This window comes from Opisthorchis viverrini (assembly GCF_000715545.1).
Source record: "Opisthorchis viverrini unplaced genomic scaffold opera_v5_219, whole genome shotgun sequence".
Classification (NCBI taxonomy): domain Eukaryota; kingdom Metazoa; phylum Platyhelminthes; class Trematoda; order Opisthorchiida; family Opisthorchiidae; genus Opisthorchis; species Opisthorchis viverrini.
This window is the reverse complement of record NW_008751875.1, coordinates 866,341-890,636: the sequence shown is the minus strand read 5'-3', so window position 1 is coordinate 890,636 and position 24,296 is coordinate 866,341. Positions and strand designations below refer to the sequence as shown.

Genomic DNA, 24,296 nt, shown 5'->3' with positions numbered 1-24,296 from the left:
CGCTGTACACCAAAGTCAAGTAAACGAGGAATGCTATAAACGTTCAACACAAGTGTCCATAAAACTAGACCAGCCCGGAATGCCCCAAAAAACACTGACTGGTTCTGTCTGCGTATTCTCACTGGTTTGACCGCTGTTTTTTGCCCTAAACGGTTGGCTTCCATCTGTTTCGAACTCTATAGAAGGCACGATCGCGCGCCTGTGCACAGCACTCACAAGCGTAAGGCGACCACTTCTTTGATACGACAGTATTTGCTTGGAATTTTTCGGTCCAACTGGAGATAGAGAGAGAGGGTGTCTCATAATAGACGCAAAAAAATAATGCCAATGTTAACACTTCAACACCAATCCAAACATTTATCATTTTTATGTGGACATACATGCATCATAAAGGTTTACTGTGAACAAACTGGCATTACAAAAGATGTTGAAAAGAACCGCCCCTTTCTTCTATAACAAGTTGGAGGCGGTATGAGATGTGAGACAGCATGTTTAACTTCCTCAAGAGTCACTCGTGCACACTCCTCCTCAATCCTTGATCTTAACTCCACCAAATTCTTCGGTTTATTTTCATGATATACGCGAGCCTTGATCATTCCCAAAACCAATAATCCACAGCTGTGACCTTGCGGGCCAAAAGTTTGGAAATCCACGAGCAATGACTCTCTCATCAGAAAATTGCTCTCGGAGGTAAGTTCTTACTTGGTTTGAGTAGTGGGATGGAGCGCCATGTTGTTGAAAGACGGTTGATGACTTCTTGTGCTGCTTGAGTTGCGGGATAACATGCGTCTGCAGCATATGGAGGTAACCGTCGCCGGAAACCGTAGCATCAAAGAAAAAGGGACGCAGGAGACACTTTGACGAGAATCCCATCCGCACACAGAGAGGAGGGGAATAGAGATTATGGGTGAGGTACTCGTGAGGGGCTTCACGGGACCATTTCACGCAATTGTGCTTGTTGATTATGCCATCCACAGAAAAATTTACTTCGTCGCTCCATAAAATGTTGGGAACGATTTCCTCATTGTCCAGCAGCCAGTTAGAGAACGTGACACGTTGCTCCTTGTTTTCTTCCGTGATGTTTTGTAATAAAGTGAAATGATACGGGTAGAGATGAAGGTGGCGTCTCATAATACGATGCACGCTGGCGCGGGGAATGCCGGTCAACTGAAACACCTGAGTTATGGACGAAGATGCCATGGTGCTCTGGGACTGAAGTTGGTCGACGGCATTCTGTAAAATGGTCGCTCTTTCATCACTCACAGACTTTCTCCCTTTGCCAGGAAAATCCAATACAGATCCAGTGGACTCAAAGTTCGCAATCAAGCGTGTAATGGTCGACACGGTGAAAGGATCTTTGATGAGACCATGTTTGGTTTTGTAACCACGAAGTGCAGCGGTGGCGCTTTCACCAAGGAAATAATAGAGTTTCACAATTTCAATGCGCGTACTGATATTCATCGTAGATAGAAAAAAAGCCAACACTCGCACACAAAACCCCCTTTATGTGGCTACTAATAATGAAGAAGTTTGTCATCTTTCCTCTGATTGGTTAGTTTACTCACCCAATCGAATTTTGCGTCTATTATGAGACACCCTGTACTGTGCCACTACGTTTATCTTCATGGCACGTCCCCTTAGACCCAATGGTTTTCAAAACGTGGTACAACTCGTTACTGTGGTTCACAAAATGTTTGGGCAGCATCCACCTGAAACCTTTGAAAATCACTCTACGATTGACTCGTGAAATGAGAGCATTAAGGTGGGGCGAAGTCGCCTTTGTTTCGAACATGGAACGTGGCTTCATCAAGCAGCAGTATGGGTCCCATATTAAGCCCGCATCTGTGTGCTACACTAGAAGGTACATGCTGCCGAGAAAGGTCATATCTGTGAGATGGGAAAACTAAAATGAGCGGTTTTACAGGACCATTATTAAACTGGACTACTCCGAAGAAATGGAACAATGTAGCTTAAAAAGTTGCATATATTTCCTGTGAGTCGTGATCAGTACGGAAGGTGTTAGGACTGTTTGAGAAGTCAATGGGCGGTTTCCGATGAGGTACACCGAGGGTCGCAACAAAGCCGAACATGTCCAGGTGCCTGTATGTCACCTGTCAGATGTCTCGTCCTGCGACCAAGGTAATATATTCGACACATTCATACGAGAGATTAACAGACATCGAAAAATCTTCCTTTGGTTGAAACTCGATGGCAGGTATGGAACTCAAAATTATAGGCAAATCAGCAGGCGTGTAAGACGTCTCAGTCGAGTTCTAAGCAACCTTGACATCACACGGACAACAGTATCAGCTTCTTTGAAACAAAAACGCATCGAAGTGCACCCCTGGCTCAGAGCACGAATTTTTTTGACCGGAAAGTCCGTGGTGCGAACCCGACCTCTGTCTCTCGACCTCCTCTGTCTAGGTTTGAGCAGTCTGGCGGTATCCCAGCCCTCGTGCCTCCTTCTGGTGGCATGGTAGTTAGGCATCGGAAGGGTGTTGAACGATTTCCTAGTTCTCCCACAGGAAGACTGCTATCTATTCGATGACTAATTCCTCTTCGGTGTCCGGCACCTCTGAACCGTTTAGGATGGCCAATCAGCGCAGAGACATGTAGTCGACAAACGCATCTTCATGCCCGTTCAATTTCATGTCACGGAAGACTTCTGACACCACTCCGCAGAGGAAGCCTGGCGGGAGAAGTCCTTTAAACCGCCATTTCTCTATGCCCACATACTTATTTTCTATCAAGCTGGCACTCAAGTAATCATTCCCCCAACCTCTAGCAGAAAGTGTACAACTAAAAAAGCAGTACAAAAATGTGGGCGTTATTCACGGTCTTGTTGTTGTGTTCAATGCAATCCTCTTGAAGATGGAACAGAACAGCGTAGTTTTGCACGATAGTCCGGGTTTATTTCACTCGCTATACCTGACAAGGCGCGCACTATAAATTTCAATAATAAACATATTTCTGACAAAGGAATAATTATCGTATCTGAGGCCTGCCCTGCAGTTTGTGATAACAGTCCCAACGAAACGGAAAGCTGTTTCTGTTTACATAGATTCGGCTTCTAGTGGTAAGCAAAAATGACCTTAGCAAACTCTGCTAATGGGCATCAGATGCAGTTGTTGGATCTATGCGTTGCTTGCTGCCAAGCGAATGACGAAGCCAATTGTGTAGGATTCGACCCCGTTTGACTTTGATGCCTCTGATGCTCAACAGCGTGTGATACACACAAACACACACCCTGAATGATAGTTGCCCAAGTAGGTGGCCATGTAACCATGCGTGAATCGTTGGATGACGTTGGAGTTGGAACCATGACCACTGGCCGTTGGCATGATTGCGCTGCGCAAGTTTGTCAGGTACAACGTTTTGACCAGGCTGCGGTTATATCGAATCGGCGATAAGCTGGTGTACTTGCGAAATGCTGGTCTTTGAACGGTTTCATCGTATCAGAATACCAAGGGACGGGGAATCACCGTTTGTATCGTTCTCCGAGCTGAGCTTAGTATTGGCGTGCAGAGAGGTTAGCAGCTCGAAAATGCTGGGGAAATGTTTCCTCTTGCGGAATTGTGATGAGCGGAATATTGGCACTTATTGACAGTCGGCGGGCAAATCACAGCTCCAACTTCCTCTTCAGGGCTCGCCATTAGCTAATGTAAGAAACGGCGGACTTCCCCCAGCATTCCCGGTGCCGGTCATTCGAGTTCCATAAGTGGTATGTCCCAACGTAGGAAATATCGATTTGCACGCCATTGTGATATGAGCATCAAGGGCAAAAAATAGGTATACGGGTGAGGCTCGGGTGTTCCACACCAGAGCAGTTGGAGCAGCTCAACTGATCAGCTGATCAATCAATGGGAAGTTAAATCACGCGAGTGCACGGACTGAAATGAAATCTGTGAGCGTATGACTCGAGGGGAATTCTATGCTTCAAGCGGGCCGTGAGGACAACTACTTTCCCAAACTGTCTTGTACGGTTACACGGATAAACCATTCAAAAAAGCACCACTTATAAACCTTTTGGCTAACATGGGGGTCGAGTAGTGTATTACGTCTAAAAATGGGAGTAAGTTTATAAAAATGAGGACAAAGAAACAATCCTAACCTTACGAAGACAGAAGCCCTTGATGCAATTTGAAAAAAAAACGATCTGGTGTTAGAAAGCACAAAATAGTTTGCATGGCACAGAAATGAGACCAGAGATGACATAAAACACTGGAAAACCGTAAGGGATGGTTGTTGAATACGTATAGACAAATTGTCAGCAGTAGCCGGCAGCTAATTTCGCCTTCGTCAGTATTTTGACACAAGGTGTTCATTCGAAATGTCTTCGGTCTATCTCCGGATAATGCAACCTGGCATTGACCATTCATCTATCTCTGTCACTCGTTTTGGGACTATCTCTTTCTCCCGTTCCCTCTTCCCAAGAACAGGCCATTCTGAGGACCCCCTGCTCCGGTCATCTCTCCGAATTGTCTCGTACGAACAAGCCACGTACATACCATATATTGAGAATGTTCAACTGCAAAGCCCAGATGCCGTGCCACTCAAGGGAAGTACAAGGGCTTGGATACTGTCAAGTTGACAAAGCTTAGACGAGAGTAGTCGAGATCCACTGGTTGGGTTCGAATCACGGATCATCCGGTCAGTAAGTTCGAGCCTTAACCACTGAGCTAGCTCGAGCCCCAAGGCACTCACAACCATCATAAAAAACAAGCAGTTTACTACATGATATACTGACTAGAAACCCGTGCACAACCTGCAGCGCAGCTTTATCGTCTTAGAAGATATACGACAATAAAAAACACGAAAAATAAGTGCTGTTCACAGACAAGAACGGATTCGGTAACCGAATAGACCCATAGACTTCCACAGCAGGTGGTCTGGCGGCGTCGAACCACCACAGGCTGTATTATTGGATAAACAAGCAATCACAAAGAGTTTTAACCGCTCAAACACAACACAAGATGTACCTTATGCCCGACGATCGTGCCGTAGTCAATGCCCAGCTTTCTGATATTCACATCGAGTTTTCCCACGGCCTGTGCCAAATCCGAGTGAATAAAAACTCGATAGGATGATGGAGCGAGGTTGTCAGTGGATTTGTATAATTGAGCTTCCCAGGCACGAACAGCACGAACAACATCCCCGACGGGCTGACAAAGCAAAGATTGGACAGAGAAGACGGAAATAGTTAGCGAAAGAACTCGTGGGAGAAGAGGCACGAGTATGGTAGTTGAAGGAGAATAGTATCTTATGAATTTAGATAAGAAAGCAACAGGGAGATAGAAAAAAGGTACAGTTGCTTGCCATCATCATCATCACATCATCATCATCATCGACAACAGGACATTAGTGTTCAACACTGATGTTTCGCGGCCGTACAACTATAATTTATTTGAAGGCCTTATTGTAAAGAGGGGGCAGGATGGTTCAAGTGGTTACAGCACGAATTTGATGCCCAGAATGTCCGTGGTTCGAACCCGACCTCTGCCTCTCGACTAACCCTGTCTAAGCTTGGGCAACCTGGCAGTATCGCAGCCCTCGTGCTTCCTTCGGATGGCATGGCAGCTAGGTACCTGAAGGGTGTTACAGCTGAGCGATCCCTTGTGAAGGAAAGAATAAAAGTGGACGGGGGGTTTGGTGCTAGCTTAAGTCTGTCTCCCCCAGAAGCCCACTATAAGGGAGGACCTTTCTGACAGGGTCTATTCTGAGATGGGATCAACGAAAAAGAAGCAAAATGTCTTTTTTCGAGAACTTTATAGTACTTTCGCGATATTACCCCTCAGTTTTCAGTGTACATCACATAGAAGATATACAGTGGCTTTATTGGTCAAGCCACTGTAAGTTAGAATTTGTAGGTGATGAGGGGATCCTGAATGTGCCTCGCAGGTAAAGTCAATACATGCTGAAAAGCCAAGAATCGCTGCATGGCTGTTGCATCTTTGTCCGGAGTCAGTACGGTATGTCTCACGAATTTCAACAGAGCCCGCGACCTTCTGGTCAGTGCTATTCATCTGCGAGTGAGTAGTCGACAGACAGATTAACTTACGCCAGGACAAGTAAGACTGCACACTGAGCTATGGATGGTTCAGGGGTTAAGGAGCGAACTTACTGACCGGAAATAAGGCAGTGAAGCATCGGTGTTGGACACTGATGTCATGCTGTCGATGACGATGATGACCGGAAGGTCCGTCCGCAGTGCTATTCATCTGCGAGTGAGTAGTCGACAGACAGATTAACTTACGCCAGGACAAGTAAGACTGCACACTGAGCTATGGATGGTTCAGGGGTTAAGGAGCGAACTTACTGACCGGAAATAAGGCAGTGAAGCATCGGTGTTGGACACTGATGTCATGCTGTCGATGACGATGATGACCGGAAGGTCCATGGTTTGAACCCAACCTCTCCATCCCGACTGCTTCTATCTAGGTTGGGCAGCCTTACAGTATATCGGCCCACAAGCACCCATTCCGTGCCTAACTGCCATACCACCAGAAGGAAGCACAAGGGCTGGGATACTGCTAGGTTGCCCAAACCCAGACGGGGAAAGTCGAGATGCAGATGTCGGGTTCGAACCACGGACCTTCCGGTCAGTAAATCCGCGCTCTAATCACTGAGCCATCTCCCCCTCCCTGAAGTTTCAACAAGATGTTCCAAACTGCCTTTCCATCCGATGGACGCGGTATTCTCCGAAATGGGATGTTCCCATCGGCGTTAGGTTACTAGTTGTTGCATCATGTGACCATGTGACTAAACTTCATGCGTTGGAAATTGTCGGCCAACTTAATAATTTAATAGAACGAGTAGCCCAATAACAACCTAAGCTGACATTGCTGAGCTGAACAAACAAAATCATGACTGTCACACCTTATTTAAAAACTTGAGATTGGCTCAGTATAGATATTACGCATCGTAGTCATTATACGATATTATGTGAATTATTTACGCGCACCCGGTGATGGAGAATGAGTGTGCCGTGCACCTCACGAGAGTGCACGGAACAATGAGGCAATCTGTACTACGTGTGAACTCTCATCTGAGCCTTGGGATTGCATGCCAGACAAGCTGAGGTGGTGGGTTCTGGATTTGCTTTAAGGCCCACACTGAGGGCCAGTGACTTCCCTGTCTTGTGAATCACGGGACGACCTAAGCGGTCTTGAGGGACGGTGAGCGATAAGAACCGTATTGGAAGCGTTACCCGCCGCAAAAGTGAAAGTTCAGTTGAATCCGGTGTCTGAGAGTGAACATTTTCACTTTTCTCTGGAGCAAATTTTTCAGACGTTCGGGACTGTTACGAACTCCCTTGATGCCCAAATGAACCTCAAATAAAAACCATGAAACGTACGATGTGTAACAAAATAATGGGGAGAACAATGACACCCGTGAGAAAGGCGTCAGATTTTGGAACTGCTTTATTTCATACGCCAGCCCCACTCTTCTGAATTCGTAGAGTGACTGTGACATACGGACAAATGGCACTGCCGTGTGCCCTAGAGCAATTCATTCACCAACTCAGAGCAAATCCCATCAGAAAAAGTCGGCTAATGTGGCAGAACAGTGTATGGGAATTGCTTTGGACACCAGTTGTCCAACATCTATTGGTAAATCTGAAACGCCCTTGGTATGGGACGTTCAATTTGTCGTTTCAGCAGACTATGAGGCCTGGGGAGTCTCCTAGGCTTTGAGAGAAAGTGTTCTTAGAAATAACAGTAAAAAGACAGTCCACATTGTTCTCAATCACTTTAACAGGGCGGCCCTTTTAAGGAGTAATGCACCACGAAGGGTGGCAAATAAAATGAACCGATCGGTAACCAAAGTCTCACGTTCCATCAAGTGACAAGCTACATCATATTCATATAGTCATATTCATTAGAGGAAGTTTATAAATTATGGCTGTTGAAGACGGTCGCTAAGCAGCGAACTGGATGACGAACACTCATAAAACTGAGTTAAAGTCCAAAGGGCTTCATGACATCTAAAGGAGCTTTCCTAGTGATCTGCGCTTGCATCTGACCTTATCTACTCTGAGTTTATATAGCTAACTTGTCAGTGTTAATGAAGGAGCAGTCAGATCAGATTATCATGTCATCTGTGAATAATCTCCGGTACAGCAATAAGCTCTGCTGTACCACAAAACAAGCATGAAGAGATGGAAAAACTACTCAACGTACCATGATCGCTCCGGTTTCGTTATTCGCGAGCATCAGTGAAATCAAGACTGTCTGATTGGGACGAAGCGCGCCAAGGATAGCCGATGGATTGACAATGCCAGTCAGTCGGTCGACCGGAACTATGGTTAGGTCTATGATAGAGGGGAAGAACCATGGATAAACTGTGAAATAACACCCTGAAGTAAGACGGAAAACGTTCGGCGAATACAAGTTTTCATGATCACGCGAATTTGCACGGCCGCTTCGTGGATAAACGATAACAGAATGAGGCGTGGATCATAGCTGGGTTCGCCAGGCCTAACAGATAATGTTTCGAGTTCATGAGGAAGTCCCTCGCACGGCCGCTTCGTGGATAAGCGATAGCAGAGTGAGGCGAGGATCATAGCTGGGTTCGCCAGGCCTAATAAATAATGTTTCGAGTTCATGAGGAAGCCCCTTCCTTTATATATAACCTTACTCATATGACTAGTGGAAACTCTGAACGCTCCATCGATGGTTTCGCCCTTCTTGGGGCTCACCAAGAAGCCGTAGTCCCTGATTTCCATCAATCCTAAGTCTGGATTACCTGACCGGCAGTCAGAAGAATGGATTACATTGACATTAAGATCTGGTGGTGAATCATTGGGCCATGGTAAACATGCCGACCAGTCCGGAAGCCCGACCAAAGTTCAATAACGTTGAGAAGCCGTAAAACACGGCATCCTCGGTGGGAACCATGGGCAACGCGTACCTCATGAACCTCGCAATAGGTCTGAACCAGTAACTTTCCGGACCTGAGCGTAATCATGCCAACCTTCGGTCAGTGGTATGCACCACATCACCATCCGATCTCAACAGCGCACGGACATCACATGATCTGCTAGTGACTACTCAGCTAACTTAAAGTGATACTGATATTTCACAGCATCTGAGCAAAAGGCCACTGAATGTCAACGAAGAGTTGAGGTAATATACAAAGCCACAATTTCCCAACTTTGACTTACCCAGACGACCTTCCTTTGCCATCTTCGCTAGAGGACGAAGTACCGAAGGGTGTTCCACATTGGTGGTGATTACGTGTGGAAGGAAACCCCACGGTAGGCTCGCAATTGTATGGAAAACCATAAAGTTAGATTCCGTTCCTCCGGAAGTGAAAACGAGGTCTGTTTTGACTGACTTCACATACACGGGTACGTACCATCACAATGGATATCAAGTAGACCAGCAATCGACTTTCTCGCGTTCTTAATTACGACTTTCCCAATTTTATCTAGAATGAAAGATATTGGCAATGCGAAATAAAGCTACCATATGAACTGCTTGGATTATACCAAGCCTTTTCTGCCGTCTGCATGATAGACTTGATAACTTCTGCAGCTAAAGGCGTGGTTGAATTCGCATCCATATAGACGGCCATGAGTAGAGATAAGGTGATGTTACTGAAAAAAGAAGGCAGTGCTCACGATCGCTTATCAGTATAAATTCTTTGAAGAAACTGCTTCGCATCGCGGGAACTTTTCTTCATTCAACTTAATGAAAGTTTCATGTGACAAAAAGCTGGTCACTACAGGATACCTAGAAACACCGGTGGTCAACAATGATGCTACTGTCAACAAGACTGATAATGAATTTAAGGTCCTACTGTCCTTGCGACGCCACGTAATGGTACACAATGGAAACAGCCGCATTTTCAGAATGAACTGATAATGATTTAAGGTCCTACTGTCCTTGCGACGCCACGTAATGGTACACAATGGAAACAGCCGCATTTTCAGAATGAAAGTGACCGCCTGTGAATCAAACCTGTAGCGAGTCAAGAATAAGTTGGCAAACTAAGGTATGTCCAAATCGTCTGCAAGGATGTTTGTCTTAAACCTCACGGCCGGCTAATGCAACAGGTTCTTGTGCAGACTTACTTTTAATGTCATCCACCACATTTCTGGCTCTTCAGAAGCACACGCTGTTGAAGCGAACGAATGAAGAATGGAGTGAACGGAATTTAATGACTTTCGCTACTGTATCTGACGTATTGAATCCAAAAAAGTTTAATACCGCCTTCCTGGCGCTAAGAAATTTTAAACATAGTTAGAGTGATCTCTTCAACGAAACATCAATTTGAGATCACCTTTAAGGGATGAAACGTTTTACCACAGCAATGTCCATCCGGAACCAAGCCCGAAATAGTTGGTATACCAGCTTCTCACAGAGTCATCGCAATGAGGATACCCTTTTCCATTGGTCAACACTCAACTCTCAGTAGCGGAACAAGACGGATGTCACGACCAGTGCGCTACACTAGTTCACCAAGCTGGAGAGAGTTTCTTGGCTTGACTCGGCATGCTGGACAGTCCGATAAAAAATACAGAAGGTATAAAACAGGACCAAACGCGTGAAAACTCGATATCTATTGAGCTTTCAGTTGAAGATTCATATCAGATTACCTGTTCCTCACACATTTTTCGAATGTTGCGCTGTCGAATTAAAGAGGGCTAGACAGTCCACTGACTGCACGCCCATGAAAAATTACGTGACAGCGAGCGGCAACCAGCAAGCGGACAGTTCAGTTCGGCTTTCCAATTTTGCATCGAGCTGGACAATGTGGATCCGGATCCTTCTGGCCGAGTGTGTACCTATAAATCTCGGTCAGTGAAATTCCATGTTCGGGTATGCGGGAGAAACCTATGGGTTCGAAGCTATGTCCGGTGTATGAACAGACAATCCTCTGTCACCGGTGCTTCTTAGCGTCGCAATCGGCTGGCCACTGGAGAAATTATCCAATGGAGTATCGGACTTGGAATGGCCTGGGGGCTTAATCCTGTTTGACAAGTTAGAAGAGTTCCAAATAATGCTTGTCATGCAGCATTCGTAGGGCTAAAAACAAATACTACAAAGACCAAATTTTCTCTCTGTAGCTGTGTGGTTGCGTGACCTATCGAGATGGGTCATGGTTAGGCAGAACAATGTGTCGTTTTTAAAGACCCAAGCACAACCATCTTACTCAACAAACAAGCAAGAAAATAAGTTCAAGGCTGAAGTGATAGCACTGGACTTGCTTTCATGCAGCTGGACAACAAAGTGAAGACAGTAGCTGAAACTAGTGTATGCATAAAAGGTTGAATTTTCAATATGGCGGTCGGTCCTGTCCTAATGCCCGGTTGTGACACGTTGCGGCTACAAGCAGAGGATAATCGGAATCTGGAGTTTTTTACTACTGATCCACTCGACGAGTATTAAAAGCCGGTGCCTACAGAAGGTGTTCAACGTTGAGATCCAGAAACAATGTCATGGTTTATTAAGATTCATGGTCAAAAGTCTCAGTGTATTAAGCGTAACCACGACTGAGTTGCCTGAGTTAGCTCTTATTTATACGATTCCATATGAACGAGGATGTGCTCCGGTGAAGGGCAAAAGTTATGGATTCTGGTGAAATCTCTACCAATGTTAGCAGCTGGTTTGAAAAATGACCTGACATGAGTCGGTGGAAACTGAACGATCGATCGTTCATTCGCTAGCATTAGGTGCTTCAGTTTGTCTGCGTTTGTACTGAACGGTAAGAAGTAGCATAGGGGAGTGTCAAGATGATGAGCTATGGACTATTACCTGAACAGTTTTAAAAAAGGGCTCCTTAGATGTCAAGCATGTGACATTTGGCGCAAAGCTCCCAACTAAGTTAATTGGCAGCAAGTTTACTGAAACCACCCTCGTATACGTAGACTGTATCGCCCTGGGGAATGGCCCGGCAAACCTACACTAGCGACAAAGTTTTCACTCATTGTCCAGAAAATTTTGCATCCCAGGGCACCGGCTTGGCAGGTCAGTGTGGAAAGTTTGCAGGAACACACATTTTGTCCTCTTCCTAATCCCGATTTTAGACTTCCGAGGAGGATAATTTCTCAGCTCTGTTCGCCACTTGGGTAAAGTTTCCAACTGCGTGCAGAAAGTAGTACACGGACCCTGGCGATAAAGCTGCGCCCAAAGTGGCAATAGCCGCTTTCATTTCGTTCGACCAGATCATGACCTGTGAAATAAATGATTAGCAGGTAACCATTCAGCGCTAATACCCTTCGGTGCCTAGCTGCCAAGCCACCTGAAGGAAGCACGGGGGCTTTGATACTTCCAGGTTGCCCAAGTCTAGACAGGGGCAGTTGAGAGGCATAGGTTGGCTTCGAACCACAGATTTCCTGATCAGCAATGCGCGCTTTAGCCACTAAGCTATCCAGAGCTCATCATGTACCTGTACTCCGTAGACTTTCCACCAACAAATGTTGGGAGTGAAAGACGTCGTTCTCTTGGGTAAACGGTGATCGGGCAAACGTAGCAGACACCCTAAGCCCTTTGAACTCGAAAAGTCCTGTCGATTTTCTGACTCTGGTTCCTTTCTAACACTCTCTAACGGATAAACCCATTGCGGGTACGGTCCAGTTCGTATCATGCTTGACTACGATGACATCGGTGGTCAAAATCTCGAAGACGTTGTCTTCAAAGAAGTCTTCAGATCGAAGAAGCTGTTACCTAGGTGTTTGTGAAGATACGACCTTCAACCACAGTGATATTTGGTTCAGACGCATACGTTGGCAAATGCATCTCGTGCCTTTATGATGCTTGCTATGGTAAAGCCGGGCGAGTAAGGAAACCCATCAACAAAAATTCAAGTTTCCTATTCTCAAGTTTCAAAGACATACAGGGTAGCGGAAAACCCTGAGGCAGGACTTCAATTCGAACATGCGCAGCCCACTCATTTTAAGGGAGTTTGTCAAATAAAAGAGCAATATAGTACTTATAATCCAAAATCAGCAACCTCTGTCCATGGGTGGGAAGTTTTCCTGGGCAGCCACAGAGCCTTAGGTCCACTCCCAAAAGTTGTGTGGGTGCGAATTCGGATTCTCCTGATACGACCTCAACCACAGTGATGTTTGGTTCAGACGCATACGTTGGCGAATGCATCTCGTGCCTTTATGATGCTTGCTATGGTAAAGCCAGGCGAGTAAGGAAACCCATCAACAAAAATTCAAGTTTCCTATTCTCAAGTTTCAAAGACATATAGGGTAGCGGAAAACCCTGAGGCAGGACTTCAATTCGAAGATGCGCAGCCCACTCATTTTAAGGGAGTTTGTCAAATAAAAGAGCAATATAGTACTTATAATCCAAAATCAGCAACCTCTGTCCATGGGTGGAAAGTTTTCCTGGGCATCCACAGAGCCTTAGGTCCACTCCCAAAGGTTGTGTGAGTGCGAATTCGGATTCTCCTGCATGAGGCGTGTGATTGACACCTCTGATATAATTTCGTGCTCCATGGCGTGGTTCTCAGGTTTACACGTACATTTCATTATCATCAGCCTGGATTTTTCGGTATTAGAGCTCGTATTAAATTCTCGTCACCAAACCGCCAGCCTGCTAAGATGGCTCTGAAGTTCCAGCTTGTTTTCAGTGAAGCCTCTTTATTCATAGCTTTACATTGTCCGCAAATAGCATACGAATTGAGTAGAGGCGAATTGGTATCGAGTTAACGTATATTGTAAACATTTTGGGTCCGACATCAGTCCGCTTGTGGTATTCATTTGTGGCCTTTCTCCGTATCAATGATGCGCCGTTGACTCGCACTATTCACGCTCGTTGTTGAACAATGAAATCCAACCACTTCTCAGCGATCCACGAACTCCAGCCTGTTGAACTAAGCTTCGCAGCGAGATGGGCCCTACCCGACAAAGGGCCTTGCTGACACGGTGTGCATCGGCTCACGACGCCCCCCTTCATTTCACGTCAGGCTTCACGGGCAATCAGTGGGTTTGTAATGCAGGATCTCCTTCAAACGAACGAATGTTGCGCTGGATTAGGTCCTCTGAGTGTGTACAGAAACGCTTGACTAGTCTTTCCAAGGCATTGAGGACTACTAATGTCAAACAGATCGGCCAGCAATCTCTGTGACCCCCCCCCCCAAATTTGTATTCCCTTTGAAAATGTCTGATTATAACCACACTAGTCTTTGGTAATTATCGTTAGCCCTCGACTCTATGTGTCAGGGGTGTTGAAATGTTTTGGAATAGCCATTTGAGCTTGTGGTATAATCTGTCTGGGTTTGGTGCTTTAAGGCTATCAAGAGTTTGTATTGATTGCTTCAACTCCATGGGAGTGCAATTTACCTCACTTTATTATTCGCCATTTTCGACCTCTGTTGTTACTAACCCAGGAGGGTCTGTCCTTGCCGTCCCTAATGCGTGAATCGATTCACGCATACATACATAAACTCTTTGGTGCGTCACTCGCCGACTGTAGGAGTCTTATAGAGTAAGCTCACTTTGTGCGATTCACGCATACATACATAAACTTTGGTGCGTCACTCGCCGATTGTAGGAGTCTTATAGAGTAAGCTCACTTTTTTCTAAGTCAGTACTCACTTGCAGGAGTTCCTAACCTCTCTCTCTCTTGGCCGAAGCAGTTCAACCCCCCGACGTACTTGAAGCGCGTAATGCTCTTATTATGCCCCTCTTGTGCATTAACGATTGTTGTCTTACTATTTTCTCCAAAAACAAGGTTAACTATGAAGACAAATTTCCGTGTCATCTATGTGTTAACACATATTGATTAGTTGATTAATGAATTAGCACCCGGCTACGTCAGGTTCCGCACCTAATAGCTTCAAAAACTGCACCATACTTCGCCATTTATAGTCAGTCAGATTATTCTGAGATCATTTTCGAGTTTGTCATATCGTTACCATCCCCTGCTCCGCTCAGGTGGCTCAACCGTGACGGTCAGGCGCATATTCAAATGCACGCGAATTTAAGGCCAGTTCCCCTCACTGCGCGTGCAAGGAGATATCGTGAGTTAGCGGCAGCGTATAGAGACAGCTTGATCAAAAAACTTGCCTGCGGCCAGTTCATCTCCCAGTTGCTGTTCCGGCTTCTGTTACTTCTCTCCACACCTCGTTGTAGCCAAAAATACGAGTTCTCGATGAAGAAAACCCACAAAGCAACGGGCACGTAGTTCCGTCATTGGCTTCAGTAGGCTTGCACCACAGTAGGGGGCAAAGACTATTAGACCTTGTCCGGTAGGTTGAAAAAAAGCAGGGGAAGCTAGTTCGCTTGCCAATACATGTCCACTTTGTTGCTGTACCCTTTCGTCCGCACCTTGTCATGTGTCTTATTTTTAACGGAACGAAACCCAGGAGCTAGAGGGTAGTCCTGATGTGTAGTCACAAAACATGATGGCAGGTGGGAGTGTTAAAGCTAGGACAAGGCCCGAGCAGATCTTCAGAGGAAGCTGCCGTCTTTATCCCGATAGGAGTTTATCCTGGGATCAACAACAGACTGTCCTTTATTAGATGGATCCATCTTAGTTAGGTTATTCTTCTAACTAAAGAGGATTCCAGCAAGATTAGGAAGTCCACAGTAGATGGGTGGTCATCGCCACTCCACTCACGAGAAATTGAAAATATTCGACAGTGACAAATTGGATTCAATTCATTATTGTTACTTGCATGGTTAATCTATATTAAGGCTGGAAAACCAGACACTTAAAAAGGTGGGACGCAGACTTCGTTGGTGAATTTCAGCAAGGTGCCGGTGAAGTTGACGAAAACAGGCCTCAGAGCAATTCCTCCGGCGAATTCAGCGTAATTATGCCGTTTTTCGGGGTCCCCGATGAGGAGGCTAGATTGAACGCCTGACAAGTGAAATAGGGTTTCTGAAAGTGACGAGTGATCTAGTGGCTTAAAGAGTGGATTTCTGTGAAAGTGTGACTAGGGCAGACCTAGAGGAACGGTAAACAGACTCGGAGTGGCACAATTTTGAAGGAATACACGGACGTCATCAGGGCACACCCCAGCGACCTGATGGCCGGCGAGGTAGGTACTGTTGGTGGCGTGAGCGTTGACACTGAAGAGAAAGTTCATGGCCGGCGGGTAACTTGGGCGGGTGTTCTTGGCAAAAAAGCCAATCTATTGTGAGTTGACCTTGTTATAGTCGACCAGTGTGGGAGAACATCCCTGCCGAACTGTTTCAGTGAGGACTTTTGACATGTGGACAGAGCGGCCTCCAACTGAACTTGCTCGAAGATGCACATGTAGTTTCCTCCTGGATTCATCATCCAGCTATTCCACGATCAAAGCACTCCAGTTGTTAAAAATCTGTGACAAATTTGAGAATTTTTTAACTATATGAATTTCTTTTTCCACGAATTATAAGCGGGCGTCAATTGGAGAGACAAATACTGATCACAGATAACCTTTACGAGGCTGATCAATATGCCTGTCGCGATGGGTTTTCCAGGCGTGCGAAACGTCATTCGTTATTCTACGGTTCATTTTGTCCAAACTCTCGTAATGCCCTTTTTTGATGGTGCCTAAAAACAACCTTTCTGTGCATCAATCATTCAAATGGAAGACGCTTGCACCTCTTTTGTACGTGAATTATCCGGCCTCATTATCACTTGTGCAAGCTGCTACTGGGGACGGTATTACAATTAGAATATTGATAATGCCTATCACAGGCCGCTATGATCACAGGATCGACCCCTGAATGGCGCTCATTTGTTTCAAATGTTGTTCAAAGTACCTGGTAGCTAGGTCTTTTGTTTATGAGTGCCCAGGTTAAGTTTATTTTCAAAAAATACTTCGAACCGTTAGGTTATCTTCAACGTTTCTGGGTATACGTGCATATACCTGGGGATAACAATCGTCTTTAAACTATGCTGAACTGTTCGTAGACTGCTAAACAGCTTCGAGCTAGATGAGATTCATTCCACCTGACTCTACGCATCTAGTTATGAGGCAGTCCTCTCGGACAACGTGTTTTTTGCGCTTATCTTGGGAAGCGCATTTCTCACCATGTGTCAAGCAGATGCGTGCACGACCCGGATGACTTCATTAAGACGAGGAAACGTTGACTCAAGTACAGCTTGGTTTTCATGGGACATGCTGTTTTGGCAAAATGGCAGTTTGTGAGCTGCGCCTCGTGTGGACAATGAAGGGCTATTACGAATTCTCAGTGAAGAACGAGAATAGCAATAATAATAGTTGTCTGAGTTTTGTTAGACACCACATTTCTTTCGCTAGGAAAATAAGATGAACAAATCTATGCTCCGAAGGCCAAACTATTTGGTGGCGCTTTAAGTCAGAATAAGACGGAAAAACGTGTGGAGCAACCATATCAATGTATGCACTGGCATGAAAATGTGAAAAAGATTAGCGAGAGATTCCACGTTACCATCCACCATCCGTTCACTTGCAGAAACCTTGCTTTAGAAGGATGGACGACTTCGTTTCCTGAAATGTATCGGATAGCCGCCATTGTGTAGGTAATTACCCAACAGCATCGCCTTGTAGCTATGAGCTAAAAAAGAGGGTGTCCAGTTACTGCACATGTCTTGAGCCGCGTAAAACGTGAGAACGATATGAGCACGGTGCCAGGAGGCCTTCGAAATTTTATATTTGGGGGGTGGTTCACATGTACCGGGCTCCCTGGAAGGCTTTTTAGGGAGTGCGGTTACTTAGGTGCAGAAGACGACGGTTTCCTAATTATTTCAGGTTCGTGGTCTTGAAATAGTGCGCTAGGCCTGTGAGGGACAGCTATGAGCGTAAAGCAGACCTATGATTTTTGAACGCAATTGTTTCTGTCGATCGCCTTATACAGTCTCAGTTTTGGAATGCAAAATCATGAAACCATATATTTGCACAAAGTGGCTGCGCCCTGTGTGATAAAGACCACGCTGTCAAAGGGGTTTTGCTGGGTTCCCTGATTTTCTGGGTAACGATGTTCTGCCGTTTCTTCGCCCTCGTCAAGTCATAGGGGCCCAGCAATAAGCCACGGAGTACTACTGTAAGCAGCCTATTTTAGCTGCCGGGAAATTTTCGCACAAAGTTCAGCAAAAATAGCCTGTAGATTGAAGTGGCGCAGGGGGGGTGAGACAGTGTATGCTGCAGAGAGTTAGAATATTAGAGAAATTCTTGGGGATTTGCCACTGCGAGGCATCTAAACAGTTGCTTTGAAATGGTAGTTGTTTCAGTAAAGGGGCCGGCTCAAATCTGGCAGAACCAGGCAGGTAAATGATCGTGCTTTGTGCCACCGGTTACATGACTGCAACATCCAACCGGCGCTAAGGCCTCAGAGTGGATGAACAAATTTTCGGAGGCTGATCTGTTATATCTGAGCGAGCGCAGAGAGTCACAGCTAAACGGTCCTATAAAAAGGGGATATTTATTATGATTTAGAAATCTCTCAGGTGCGTTTGCCTCAACCTCGTTCCCAACGTGGGCTGAAAGGAATTATCTATGATGACAGGTCGCCCCAGTAAGTGTGGTAAGGATTTCCGGTCCCAAAAACAGAATCGGGGCACCAAATTTTGACGCTATGTATTTTCCTTCCATTCTTATTGTCACTTATTCATCCGCAGGCGAAAACGCCAATTTAGGCAACAAGGTTCGAGATTTATATGTAGCGCCAAAAGAAGACATACTGCTTCACTGAGCGGCATTGAAGCACCCAACCAAGCCATGTAGTGCGCGAGAGGTTTAAAACGAAAATGAAAGTGACCAGCACCGTCGGTCCTCTTGCCAAATGTACCAGATTCTGGTATGCCTATACGAATTTTCATCGGCGCAAATATTATTTTATATCACTTTATTATACATGTAACTGCCTGTAAGATAATTTTATTCATGAACTAAAAAATAGTGCCAAAAGAGCAAATAGGGGTGAGTGTGTGGGTCTGAAATTAGCATTAAAAATGTGCACTGATGAAGACGTGTTGGAAACTCGCAGGTCAGCCGCCAAGTCTGAACACATTGCGGATAGTGTTCATCAACTTTATTTGTGCAAATCGGCCGCATGGCGGCTCATTTACGGTTCAGTAGCTATGATGCCCAGTTGAGTTTTGTATAAAGCTCTCAGAAATCCATGCAACAATGGAGTAACATTTCCTCAGTTATCCGCGTTTGTAAGCCTCGCCATCTTCCAGTGTCACAGCTGATTCATATGGCTTAGAAGACTGATTATACGAGGTGGATACTGCTGGCTTTGTTCCAAGGAGACCCACGAAGTTAAGGGGCCTTGTCTCCTCATTCGTGGAATAGGCTAGTTTGTTAACTTGAATCCTTTCAGTGTACTAGCTGCATCTTTGGGTGTTATGACATGCAGAGGAGTGTCCGCGGCAGGTAATCTTGCGGCGGTTAGATATTTGGTGGACTGTTGTGCAAGGCGCTCTGCAACGTATGGATAATACATTTAAGGCCTAATCGGAACCGAGTTCGTTACACTAGAATTAAGGAGGTTCCAGAGGCTAGGGTACCTTCCATGTACTTCTTTGAGTAAAATGAGAAACGGAGTGAATGTGTAGGCATAATATGAGAGTTTTTCTAGCAATTACTTAGACCACAGTTGAGTCAGACGAAAGTCCACAAAAGTGGAACCACTTAACTGGAGTTAAACCAGGAACAGAGTGGCAGTGAATACAATAACACAATAATCGATTTGTACCGGCCTCAAATTGTGGGATGACGCCGGATTTTATACAACGGATGTTAAACTGCTAATTCCTAGTGGATTCCAAGAGTCCACGCAGACCCAAGGCGAGGTTGCAACGAGACGTTGAAATCCGCGCTTTTATCTAGGCAGGACATGCAACGAATAGGCCAAAGGGGGATTACGTATAGATCAAAAACATGAATGGCGGTGTGGGCACGAAACTGAAACATCGGAACGGGAAAATATATAAGAAATAAAGAAAAAGCAACCCTCTGGCCTACATTATTTGCGTTCGCCAAAAATGGTACGTGATTCGTTGACTGGACTTTGCCGGGATATCCAGTCGCCTAAAAACGAAATTGTCCATCTGGCATTAATTAGTATCTTACCATTGGTGGAGTTGACTATTTGCGTTATCTTGGGAGGATCCAAGCCCGCGCATCCCGGATCCGGAAGCGTCCTACTTAAGTTACCGACACCGTTACTGTGCAGACAAGTATCATACCAGCAGAATTTGGAGGTGAGCTAAAAGTTCACCTGTGCCTGGCATCATGTAGCACACAGTCACCTCTACGCCGGACTTGGAGTTTCTATTCCAGCAAGCTCATTGGAATCGCTCTATTTCGAAGGCCGGATATCATGCACACAGATATTCTGGAATGTCGCACTACGAAGCCATCGGCTTTATTTCCTCATGCGAAAGTGGATGCTGTAACAACTAAACATTTATTTGGAAACTGCTATTTCGCGACAGTAGCCACGGCGAAAACTAGTCACAGGGGAGACGACTTCCACAGAGATCAGTGGTGAGTGTACCGGCTTCCTCCCAAATCCACTACGTTAAAAATTGTCCACTGGATTTATGTTATGTACGGAAGTGGGTATAATCAACGGCTATGCGCGACCTGAGGACCAGCGTGCAAATCCCCAGCTACGACACGAGCCCCACCACTCCTAGTGCAGAGAGACACGTGACCTTTAGAGGAGGACTTTTACTGCCTCAACCAAAGACAAAATACGACAGGAGCACTGTTGTATATATATGTATACATATATTGGATGACCTTGGGGAGCGATAAATCAGTTAGCGCGCACACAGCCTAACTGGCTGATAGGAATGTAGCGCGATTGAGGTGTAACGTGACAAAACGGGGCGAAATTAAAAAAATCACAAGTTTAGGAAAAATAATTTGGCATTAAATCGAAAAATGAATCCGCATCCCAACACCTCTCCTTGAGGAAAAAAATGGATGATTTGGCTTCGACGGCGATCTGTCCACGTTCTTGGGAGAAGGGCTGGTTCCCCGGCGTTCTGTGCTACCGTCAGTTGTGGTCGCCTTCATTTCAAAGGTGTCAAAAAGTATCTCAAGCGGACTGTCACTACTGAATGCTGTGGCTCATTAAGATGTCGCAGACGCAGTTGGTTCTTCTGTCCTTCATTTCATGTCAAAAAGTATCTCAAGCGGACTGTCACTACTGAATGCTGTGGCTCATTAAGATGTCGCAGACGCAGTTGGTTCTTCTGTCACGTCCAGAGGTCTTGGCCAACCGAAAGCTCTCTGGAGGACTTCGACGGGTGTTTCCCCTCCTCCGTATTTGAGTAGCGCCCGCTTGAACGTGTCGACCAAACGTTCTGCTTGACAGTTTGAACGTGGATGGTACAGTGGCGAACGGAAGTGTGTGCTGGCGTTCCTCATGCAAGACTATTAGAGGATGCCGGAGCTGAACTGTGATCCAATGTTGAACGCTAAAGTCTCTGGCAAGCCGTGCTGGCTGAAGAGGCCAGACAGGGCTCGTATGGTGTTCGTCGCCACTAGTTGGACGACGTCACAACCTCTGGTCACTTGAAGAAGGCGTTGACCAAGTCAGAGATATCGCGATTCATATGTAGATAGTAGGTGTAGCTGCGTGCAATTGATTTCATCCACTTTATTCCAGGATGATCCGAATGAAACTCCTTCGGGAGTCGATGGTGTAGAGAGCGAGGCACGTTCTCCAAACGAAAGAGTCGCCAAAGATGAATGAGGAATCCTGACGGTGGAAAATGTGTTTGAGGTCTTCGTCCAGGGGTTGGGTCGGTCAACGTGTCCTTAGAAAATACATCGTTTGTTGCAGAGTCGGATAAACCAAAGTTTTACACTGGATATCCGTAACAATCACTGGTAAGGCACGGATTGTTTGGAGCAACTGCAGGCTGGCCGCAATGACAGAGTCTTCTTCTGAGGCAGTATGATTGCCGACAAGTCGCCAGAGTGCATCTGCTTGGCCGAAATTTTCCGTGCATCGATACTGGATTTCGAAGTCATGGCCTAGCAAGATGGGCGCCCACCGTTGCGGGCGATTCGCAGAATAAGCGTGTATGCCGGATTTCGAGCTAGAGTTCGACACCAATGGCTTTTGGTCGGTCAGGAGTGTGAATCGCCGGCCGTAAATGAACCTGTGGAATCAACCTGTCGCAAATACAAGCCCCAAAGCCTCACTCTTAACTTGGCCGTATTTTTGTTCCTCTGGGGTAAGCGACCTGGATGAACGCATGATCACCTTCTCAGTTTCGTTAGGAAAAACGTGAAAGATGACAGCGCCGACACCGTAAGTGGAAGCACCGGCTGCCACGACTATCGGCAGCTTGGGATCATACTGCATCAAAAGCATTTTAGAGATGAGCATATACCTGAGTTTGCAGAAGGTTGTTTCACATTCTTCCGACCAACCCAAAGGCACGTCCTTTTTCGGTAGGTGACTGGGCGGCCGCTGGACACTGCGCAGCGCAAGCGGAAATGCTTATTAGTAACTGGTGAGGCCCAAGAAGGAACAGGGGGTGGTAACCTCCTTGATTGCCGGCATCTGTTGAATAGGTGGTATTTTCTCATGGTCAGGGTGTCTACTGGATGCACCGAAGACGAACCCGGGATTCCTAACGGCCGTCACGAAGAGCTGACCCGTTTCAGGACGTAGGCGATTATCATTGTCCCGGATGCGCTGAAGCACCGTGTTGATTCACGTGCGTAGTTCAGGGCGAAAGCCAGCGAAAATCAGGACCTCATCCAAGTACGCGGCCACACCTGAAACACCCGAGCGGATAGTATCTATCGACTTCTGGAAGATCGCAGGGGCCGCCCTGACTCAAAATGGTAAACGTTTGTATCCACACAGACGCCGGTGCGTGTTTATGGCCAACAGAGATCAGGAGTCCGAGGCAACTTCAATCTGCAAATATGCATCGGTCAGGTCAAGTTTGGCGAAACAACTGCCGCCGTTCATAATAGTGAATAAATCATCGGGCACCGGCATTGGGTATTGGTACTGTTCAAGGGCTGCATTCAGGCCTGTTGAGAAATCGGCACGAATGCGGACTGACTTATTAGGCCCCTTCAGTTCGATGATTATTGCTGCCCAATTGGAGTAAGGTACTGGAGATAGGACGTATCGTCGAGCAAAAACCTGAAGTTCTGCATCAAACTGCGGCAAGGAAGCCTACAGGACTGGCTTCTTGGGGCGAACTACTGAGATAGTATCCAGTCGAAGTTGGAGAGTTGCCCCTTTGGTGGAACGACAACGAAGACCAGGCTCGAAAACCCTAGCGAAGCGCCGAATGATATCACCGGATCGATCTGGGGCAGCAAATCGGGAACTGACCACATTGCAGATGGAACTTATTGGGACACCTGCCAAACCAAGACGGTTGAAAGAGGCAAGGTTTTTCTGATTTCTTCAAGAAAACTCAGTTCGGCAGCTGCCAAGTAACATGACCAAGTGAATGTCGTTCCCTTGAATGAGATACAGCACTGCTATTCCCCGGAATGCCGCAGCACACCATCACAGATACTGATGGCAGTTCTGGATGAGCGCCCGACAGGAGGTCGTCCCAGCGTGCTCCAAAGCATATGTGATATAATGGTGATGTCCGACGCAGTGTCCATCTGCAGTCCTACCGGACGTTTATTGACCAGAACAGCGAGGAATTTCTGGTGAGATGGGGCACCAACTTAAAGCGTTGCACGCAGACTAAAGGCGGAGCCCACCAACTTGGAATTCTGGAGGTGTGGTTGCTGCTTTGAGGCTCCGTGGGATATACTGGATGAGTGTCCCTGATAGTATCTGTATTGTGACCCACGGTCTTGCATTTTCGGCACCAATGTTGTTTGTAAGGGTACAGTCTGACGATGTGCCAGGCGCCGCAGTGCCATCACGAGAATGAGGGCCTCTTCTTTTGGGCATTCTACTGACTGGATTGAGTAGTTCTAGAAAGCGACGGACTAGAGAAGGACGAGCCAGAGATATGAGAACCATGGACTGTGTAGGCTTGGTGAACCGCATGAACTTCGGAACCACCTTGGCCCCCATATCGGACCAGTGTCATGCTGTAGGTTGATAAGCCACTGGTACTCGTCAACAATGACTTACAGCGTCAGCGAAGGGTCTTGCTCAAGTCGGTTGAGCAGACGCGTTCGAATGTCTGCGAATTTGGGAGACTGGAGGCTGTGTATGGAAATGATGGATTTGAATTTATCTGTTGTGAGTGACTTCAATTTGAGACGTTTGCATTCACGAATAACAATGTCAGTGTGCGTCAAAAAGTCGTCTGACTTGTTAATAACTAACTTCAAACAGCGGTACCGCGCACTGAACATTGATTGGACATGGTACTACAAGCGGGAACTCGGCTGCGTAAGTATTT

The 24,296-nt window shown here is 46.2% G+C and overlaps 1 protein-coding gene across 1 annotated transcript; it reads right to left on the bottom strand.

Annotated features, from left to right (window-relative positions):
- Positions 1-4,054: 4,054 nt before the first annotated feature.
- On the bottom strand, positions 4,055-22,270 carry T265_08444 (hypothetical protein; the record flags this gene model as incomplete). The annotated part of the gene is made up of 4 exons (XM_009174245.1): positions 4,055-4,060; positions 4,980-5,162; positions 8,181-8,311; positions 22,099-22,270. The coding sequence occupies 4 exons, from the start codon at positions 22,268-22,270 to the stop codon at positions 4,055-4,057; spliced, it is 492 nt and encodes a 163-aa protein (XP_009172509.1).
- Positions 22,271-24,296: the final 2,026 nt, after the last annotated feature.